Source organism: Euphorbia lathyris, chromosome 6 (assembly GCF_963576675.1).
Source record: "Euphorbia lathyris chromosome 6, ddEupLath1.1, whole genome shotgun sequence".
In the NCBI taxonomy this organism is placed as follows: Eukaryota; Viridiplantae; Streptophyta; class Magnoliopsida; order Malpighiales; family Euphorbiaceae; genus Euphorbia; species Euphorbia lathyris.
In genome coordinates this window covers 49,240,295-49,249,082 of record NC_088915.1, presented here as the reverse complement: position 1 = coordinate 49,249,082, position 8,788 = coordinate 49,240,295, and the positions used below count along the sequence as shown (strand labels likewise).

Genomic DNA, 8,788 nt, shown 5'->3' with positions numbered 1-8,788 from the left:
GATTTGGGGTAAAGGTTGTACACCACATATGTAATTTATCCCAAGTTTATGTGTCAAAGTATCACTATATATCCGAAGGATAACAGGTTTATCAAATCTCAATCCAAATTGGGTAAAATTTTGAGATAGTTTATGGACGGATATGACCGAATAATAGATCAGAGACTAAATGTGAAAATTTTGAATAGCTAAGGAGCTAAATAACACTTTTAGCCCACAAATAAAAGACTCCAACGTATCCAAGAGGAGCAAGACCAGACATTTTTCGTTCCACTCTTCTCTTGTCGCTTTACTGTTTTCTCTTAAAAATTAAAATATACAAGATAAGTCTCCTACCTTTGAGCTTGGCCCAAATCATCTCTAAAGCAAATCGAGGAAGATGAGTGCATTTCCTGCAATCCGTTATTCAAACCTCTATTATCTTGATGGACGACTCCTTTCGTCTCCAAGGTACCCACCATTTCTGCTTTCCTTTTTCAACCTTTACAGTGAAATATATGCTTTTGATTGAATTATTCGCTGTGTTTTTTGGGGAGAAGGTTAATTTTAGATTCGTAGGTACTTCACTTACTTTTCCCTTTGGCACGAACTGGATGGGGATACAAAACGAAGTTGTTAAATTTGGGAAAATAATAATTATTCAAGTAAAAATCAAGCTTGTATCAGTATATGAATCACAATCTGGATTTCTTTCCTGTTTATAGGAGCACTGTGATACTCAAGTTAATGTGGATTAGAATGCTGCCTTTGCACTAATTTATAATTCGGAGAACATACACCTTTTTTAAGTTGTTTCAAGTAATATGTTACTCAACATAGGCTGCGATGCATGAACAAGTTGAAAGTATATCTAGAGATGTATAATTCTACTTGCGATTTGAAAGGAGAAGAGAAGTTATATTGTTTCAAACAAAATAGGAGATAACTCTTCTGTTCTTGCATATGTACTCTGGGAACTGGGCCTGGTTCAGTGGTGAAGCTTTGAGCTTTGACAATCACTTTGTGCAAAGTAGATGAATGCAACATTCTAGGTTAGATATGAGCATTGGATACGAATACATGTGGATCCTTTTAGGCAGGGGCGTATACAGGGGGCGGGGCCCCCCGGCCCCTCCGGCCACCGGTACCACCATGACCAGGGGTAGTTCCGGCCCCTATCTCCACAAAATTTAAGGATTAGGGTGTGAAAATTTGATTAGACTTTAATTAGGTATTTGATAAATTGGGCATTTGACCTAGAACTTTGGTTGAGTATTTGATAAATTGGTCTGATCAGGGGCGGTTTCGGCCCCCCTGTCTCCAAGAAATATCAATGGTGTGCTTGTTTAGCACCCCCAAGATGGCTCGAGAAGTGTTAGACCCTTACTAAATCCAAATTTTTAAGCACGCACGTGCAAAATTGGTCCTCCAACCGACCAGTCCTGTATTCACCACTGCTTTTAGGCATGTAGAGTGCCCTCTATTTTGAGCAGACAAATTCTAGAGATACGACTCCTTGCAATGTTTGGACTTAATGGGCTAGAGTTTTAGGCAGGATTTATATTAAATGCTGAGATATTTGGTTTGGTTAATAAAAATGTCATTCAATAACCATAATAAGAAGAGGCACCTTTGTTTTAAGTTGTTAAATTTCGATTACATTCCTCAGACAACGTTTTTTGTGTCCATAATAAGCAACCTTTTTTTTTTTTTTAAAAAGTACTCAAACTCCTGATGCAGTGTAGCATATTACCACATCACAGGAGCATGATTTGGTTTTTCTTCAAGCTCCAAGCATTCAGTGGTATCGTACTAGTATATTTGCTGAAAGAAACCGGTATATAATTAGGTTATTTCGTGGAATTTTTTAGAGCCTTTTGACCCATAGAGTTATTGAGATATCTTTTTGGACATTGGGTTTAACATATGCACAAATCACAAATCAAATGATAGGATGGATATCTTACACGAATCATTTCTCCTCCTCCTCTCCCTTTCTTGATTCTAATTAAATGGATTTAATTTTCTTTTCTGTCCTGGTTACTGCATCATATTTGCTTTGTTCTACATTTTCTACAGGACTCAGCTCTCGGTCACTAGGAGACTCTCCTTTTGCCAAGCAAAGTCTGGTAAGAATTAACTCTATCTGTTTCATAGTGTTGGACAATTTTTTCTTTGTCTCATTTAACTTTGGTATCAAAGCCATATCTCTTTCTGTTCATAGTGTTGGACAATTTGTTGTAATGCAATAAAAGCTGATGCAGGAGTAGATGGATCGTTCAGCTCAAGGTTGATGCCTGCATCCCTGTTGGCGGCAGAAAAAGAAGAAGCCAAGGCTGTCTTAACGTTGTTCCTGAAGAAACGAGGTTTGAGCAATGCAGTTGCTGCAAGAACTATCAAGTCGTCAGACGAGCTCATTGACCACCTTGTCTCAAGGCTTCATTCTATTCATAAATCTCGATATCTAGTAGGTTCGATTACTTCTATTCTGCCAAAGGCAATGTAAATGTCAGTTTTCAATTATATAATTGTCCATTTTCTGATCAAATTATCAATGTTGCAGGGAGAGAGCTCTCAACTCTAGAAATCAGGGATGCTCTTATTCCATACCTTGAATCTCTGCTTGAAGACCAAGGAAGCATTCTGCTAGATTTAGTGGAGAATTTTCCGAACCAGCCAGATAAAGAAAAATCAATTGCGCCTGTTTCTCCACCTGATTTGACAGTCAACGCCAAGAAACTGAAAGCTTTGTCTAGAGTAAGTGAGACAGGCCCTGATGGACTTCTTCCCCCACATATTCTCTATCTCATAGATCTTGGAATGAATCTTGATCAGATTAAGGGAATAACAAGCAGATTCCCTGCATTTGCTTATTACAGCTTGGAAGGCAAAATTAAGCCAATTGTTGAGTTCCTTCTTGATCTTGGTATAGCTAAAACAGACCTTCCAACCATACTTGTGAAAAGGCCACAACTTTGTGGAATCAGTCTTTCCGAAAATCTCATACCTACAATGGCATTCTTGGAAGATTTGGGGGTGGACAAGAGACGATGGGCCAAAGTTATATACCGCTTTCCTGCACTTCTTACATACAGCAGGCAAAAGGTCGAGGCAACTGTCGCTTTCCTTTACGAGATGGGCCTCTCAGCAGAGAGCATAGGTAAGATTCTAACTCGTTGTCCAAACATTATAAGTTACAGCGTGGAGGATAAACTACGGCCCACATCTGAGTACTTTCAGTCATTGGGGGTTGATGTTGCTTTACTTTTGCACCGGTGTCCCCAAACTTTTGGTCTTAGCATCGAGGCCAATCTGAAGCCTGTGACAGAATTTTTCATGAAAAGGGGATACAGTGTAGCAGAAATTGGTACCATGATTACAAGATATGGAGCTTTATATACATTCAGCTTGGCAGAAAATCTGTTACCGAAGTGGGAGTTCTTTTTAACCATGGATTATTCGAACGAAGAGCTTGTAAAATTCCCTCAGTATTTCGGCTACAGTTTGGAAGAACGGATAAAACCAAGATATGCATTAGTAAAGGAGTCTGGAGTCAGACTGCTGCTCAACCAGATCTTATCTCTATCCTACGATAACTTCGATAAGACTTTGAGGAAAAAAATAAAGAAAATGCATTCTGATAAGGCCATAATTGATACAAGTAGCAGCAAAGATTGACAAACAGGAATTAAACAATGAGACTTGTTAGTGATGGCATCATAATTCGGATATATGGAGAACATGCTTCGGTGCCATAGTTGTTTTGGTGATGGTTTTGATGCAGAAAAGCTTGTGCTTTAAATAGTCATTTACTGCATCCAAGATCGGTTAAAGTCATAGAACATGAGTATGTCTCCTTGAAAGAATGGACTTTAGTCAGTTGTAGTTGAAGAATACGGGTATGTCCTTATCAGGGTTCAGTAATCAGTATTAACTTAATCAAGCCACACCATACCGAGAAATTCTATTATGATGTCGGTCCATCGACAACAGCGATGCAGGGAATGAAAAACAGAATGAATCTATTTTGCTTTTGCCTGCAGTCGGAACAAACTTGCATTCAACTGCAAGAGATGAGATGCTTGATACCTGAGCAATGTTGTACGATAAATAAACTTTTACTTTGTAAATTATTGTATTGGAAGCACCATCAAATAGACATGGACATCGTAATGGTAATGGATTTTAATGCTTTATAAGGACTTTGCATCTTAAATAATTATAGTTTTGTTGACTGTTATGTCATTTTTTTTAATATACTTTTACCGTAGAGGCTATGTTTATTTTGTGGGATAATTACTAATTTGACCCAATCAAGGACCCCAATTTATATATCTAACCCACCTTGCCTCAAAGTTACCAAATTAGACACTTTCACCCATTTTGGCCAAAACTAACCTTACTTCTATTCGATGAATCAATCGTTCTTCTTCTTCTTCTTCTTCTTCTTCTTCCTCTTCCTCCTCCTCCTCCGCTTCATCTGCTTCTTCTTCTTCTTCTTCTTGTTGTTGTTCTTCTTCTTCTTCTCCGTTTCAACTTCTTCGGTTCATCTTCTTCAATTTCAGATACCAATCGTTTGAGATTTTTGACATATTATGTTCAATTTCCCGTACAAATGGTATATTTTTTGCTTATACGCTTACTTTTCTCGTTGGTTTTGCCTCTTTCATCATCTGTAATGGTATCGTTTCAATTTCCTCTATTTTCCATAATTTTTTTTCCATTTTCCTCCATTGTTGTCGCATTTGTGACGAAATTGTCGCATTTCGTCGCAAATGCGACAAGAACTGTCGCATTTCGTCGCAAATGCGACGCATTGCGACGAAATGCGACAGTCCTTGTCGCATTTGTGACGAAATGCGACAATTTCGTCACAAATGCGACAACAATGGAGGAAAATGGAAAAAAAATTATGGAAAATAGAGGAAATTGAAACGATACCATTACAGATGATGAAAGAGGCAAAACCAACGAGAAAAGCAAGCGTATAAGCAAAAAATATACCATTTGTACGGGAAATTGAACATAATATGTCAAAAATCTCAAAAATCGCTAACGATTAGTATAAGAAATTGAAGAAGATGAACCGAAGAAGAAGTTGAAACGGAGAAGAAGAAGAAGAAGAAGAACAAGAAGAAGAAGAACAAGAAGAGGATGAAGCGGAGGAGGAGGAGGAGGAAGAAGAAGATCGACCGATTCATCCAATAGAACTAAGGTTAGTTTTGTCCAAAAAGGGTGAAAGTGTCTAATTTGGTAACTTTGAGGTAAGGTGGGTTAGATATGTAAATTGGGGTCCTTGATTGGGTCAGATTAGTAATTATCCCTTATTTTGTTGGTAGAAGTTATGCTTATTTTGTTTTTAACAAAAGTAAGTCTTCATTCACAATATACTCTTCTTAATTAGTTTTTCTTTCCCTTTTGAAAATCACTAAATTTTTTAAGTGTTACTGTGGAAATTTTATTATTATATAGCTCAAATATTAGGGCTCTCTTTGTTAAAAACCCTAGCTGCTGATGGACCCGTCTGTGCTGTCAGCTTCCTCGCCTCCCTTCCGCACACGTGAACCACCTGATTGTAGCGGTTTTTAATGTCTCTTATATCTCCCTTTTCCTATTTATAACCGGAAAAGAGAAAGCGAACGGTAGTTCCACTTAATACAAAAGCAAATATTGGAAGACATAAACAATTATTACTGCCTACAATTAACACTCATTAAATGCTTTATTTATATCATAATGACAGCTCAGCTCAGTCGTTAAAATTGAAGCACGCGACATGCGTGACACGTAAAAAGCATCAAAAGGAGCAAAAGACCTTGCACTCACCAAAAGTTCAAAACATATCCTAACAAAACTTAATCTGTCCTAAAGACGCCCACACGTAATGACTCGGCTCGATGACTTGAAGAGGGGCTTTTGATAAAGAATATAGGCCCAGAATTGATATTCAGTCCAACGCTACGGTTCTAGTTCATGTCCTCCATCAATTACTCCTCGCAGCTAGCAAGATGCGACGACCGCGATGAGATCATAGACCACCAGTTCTATTAGAGAATATATTAAATAGATAACCTTACATCTTATAGTTAGTTCCTCATATCTAGGCCTGTATCTTAGACTAGTCATTGAACACAACTCAAACTGTATTCATGTATAAATAGACACTTTGTCATCAATAACAATTACGGAAGAATTCAATTTGTTACATGGTATCAGAGCTAAACTGATCTTTTTCTCCAACCCTAATTCTATCTTCTTCAACCTTACCCAGCCACCACCTCCGCCGCGGCTACCATTGCCGCCGCCGCCCATCAACCCTAAAACACCGATTTCCGATTACCCTAAAACACCGTCCGCCTCCCTCTCTTCATCGTGAAATTAAAAACCGATCCTTCCCCTACATACTTTACACCGATCGACTCCAACAACAGCCACCATGACAAACACATCTAACAACTCCAACAATTCCTCCACCGGTCCAACCAACACAAACACTGTCAATTCTCACACCAACAATTCTGAAACCACAATAACAACCCACCCCTCCCTTACCGTATCCAACATCTCTACATTCATCAAAATAACCCTTGACATCGAAAAAGGTCACTATCCCGCCTGGTCCGCCTTATTCAAACTCCACGCCAAAGCTTTCCAAGTCCTTGATCACATTATCCCTCCTCCCACTCCTACTGCCTTCCACCAATCCAATCCTGATCTTTGGTCCCGTATTGATGCTGTGGTCCTACAATGGATCTATAGCACCATTTCAATTGACCTCTTACACACAATCATTGAATCTGACTCCACTGCGGCTCAAGCCTGGACCCATCTACAAGAAATTTTCTCTGACAACAAGCACTCTTGGGCTCTATTCCTTCAACAGGAGTTCTCCAAAATCAAACTCGACAACTTCTCCGACATATCCTCATACTGCCAAAACCTCAAGTCCCTATCTGATCAACTGTCAAGTGTAGACTGTCCTGTGACAAATGATCAAATGGTCCTCCAACTTATTTCTGGACTGTCTGATGCTTATGATACTGTGGGTACCCAAATCAGACACGGCGATCCTCTTCCCTCATTTCAGAAAGCCCGCTCCATGCTTATCCTAGAGGAAACGGCTCGTGCCCGGAAGACCGCCCCACCACAGGACACCGTCGCTCTCACTGCTGCCACCGCCGACCATACCCCGACACAGTCCCCACCTGGTCGTTCGACCATTAATCGCCCTAACCAGTACAACCGCGGCGGCAGGCACGGCGGTCGCCATCATTACCGCGATAGAAATAATTACCGCGGGAATCAGCGGTACCCCGACTCCTCCTCTCGCGGCGGGTACTCTCAGCCGTGGGGTTACTCCATGCCATGGGGGCCGCAACAGCCATGGGCAGCACCTCCTTGTCCGTTCCCATCCAATAACTGGGCGAATCAGGGCTGCCCACAGCAGCAATCCGGCATTTTGGGTCCCCGTCCACAAACGCAACAGGCTCACTTGAACATGATCAGTCCATCTTATGCTCCAACCGACATTGCAGAAGCTATGCACACTATGTCTATTGCACCGCCATCGGATCAATGGCATATGGACACCGGAGCCACCTCACATATGACAGCTCACCAAGGTACACTCACCTCTTATTTTAATTCAAGCCTCAATGAACGTATTATTGTTGGTAATGGTCTGTATTCCTGTTTGTGGATCTGGCACTGCATTGTTGAACACTGAAATCCAACCCTTGAGACTAAATAATGTGTTGCATGCTCCTAATCTTATCAAAAATCTAATCTCTGTTCGTCAATTTACTAAAGATAATCGAGTCTCTGTTGAATTTGATCCTTTGGGTTTTTCTGTGAAGGATTTACAGATAGGTACCAATATCATGAGATGTAACAGTAGCGGGGATCTTTATCCAGTCGCGTCTAGCTCCCTTCCGTCACAGTCGTCAGCTTCCGTTTTTACTGCTTTGTCGTCTGATGTCTAGCATAGTCGTCTAGGACATCCAGGGCTTCCTGTTTTGAATGCCCTTTTCAATAAAAATTTGCTTTCATGTAATAAAGTTCCGAATGTTTCGGTTTGTCCGTCTTGCATCAATGGAAAACAAGTCAAATTGCCTTTTCAATCCTCCTATAATTCTGCATGTATGCCATTTGATTTAATTCATAGTGACATTTGGACATCCCCAATTTTAAGCTCGGGTGGTCACCGTTACTATGTCTTATTTCTTGATAACTATACAAATTTTCTTTGGACATTTCCCCTAGCTCATAAATCACAAGTTTTTAACGTGTTTCTTGCTTTCTGTTCACTCATTCGCGCACAATTTGAACGCAACATTAAAGTTTTTCAATGTGATAATGGGGGTGAATTCAATAATAATTCGTTTCGTCAATTTTCTTCCACTCACGGAATGCAATTTCGATTCTCATGTCCCTATACTTCCTCCCAAAATGGTAAATCTGAGCGAACAATACGCACAGTAAATAACATAATTCACACTGTCATGAATCACGCATCAGTCCCGTTTAAATTTTGGCATCATGCCCTTGAACTGGCAACTTACCTGTTAAACATATATCCACACAAAATTCTCGGCTACCACTCTCCCACAAAAATTCTATATCAGACAGACCCAACCTATACTCATTTACGCATTTTTGGGTGTCTTTGCTTTCCTTTAATTCCTTCCGTGTCACGCCATAAGTTAGAGGCTCGTTCGCGGCCTTGCGTATTCCTCGGTTACCCATCCAATCATCGCGAGTACAAATGTCTAGATCTCTCAAATAACAAAATTATAATCTCCAGGGACGT

At 40.0% G+C, this 8,788-nt stretch overlaps 1 protein-coding gene across 3 annotated transcripts; it reads left to right on the top strand.

Moving 5' to 3' along the window:
• Nucleotides 1-266: 266 nt before the first annotated feature.
• LOC136234016 (transcription termination factor MTERF5, chloroplastic) lies at nt 267-4,214 on the top strand. 3 transcript variants are annotated; one of them, XM_066023771.1, is made up of 4 exons: nt 267-450; nt 2,059-2,108; nt 2,250-2,450; nt 2,543-4,214. In XM_066023771.1, the coding sequence occupies exons 1-4, from the start codon at nt 380-382 to the stop codon at nt 3,655-3,657; spliced, it is 1,437 nt and encodes a 478-aa protein (XP_065879843.1). In that variant the 5' UTR covers nt 267-379; the 3' UTR covers nt 3,658-4,214. The 3 variants fall into 3 exon arrangements, with proteins under 3 accessions (XP_065879843.1, XP_065879842.1, XP_065879841.1); XM_066023770.1 differs by having other exon boundaries at nt 2,244-2,450; XM_066023769.1 differs by having other exon boundaries at nt 2,235-2,450.
• Nucleotides 4,215-8,788: the final 4,574 nt, after the last annotated feature.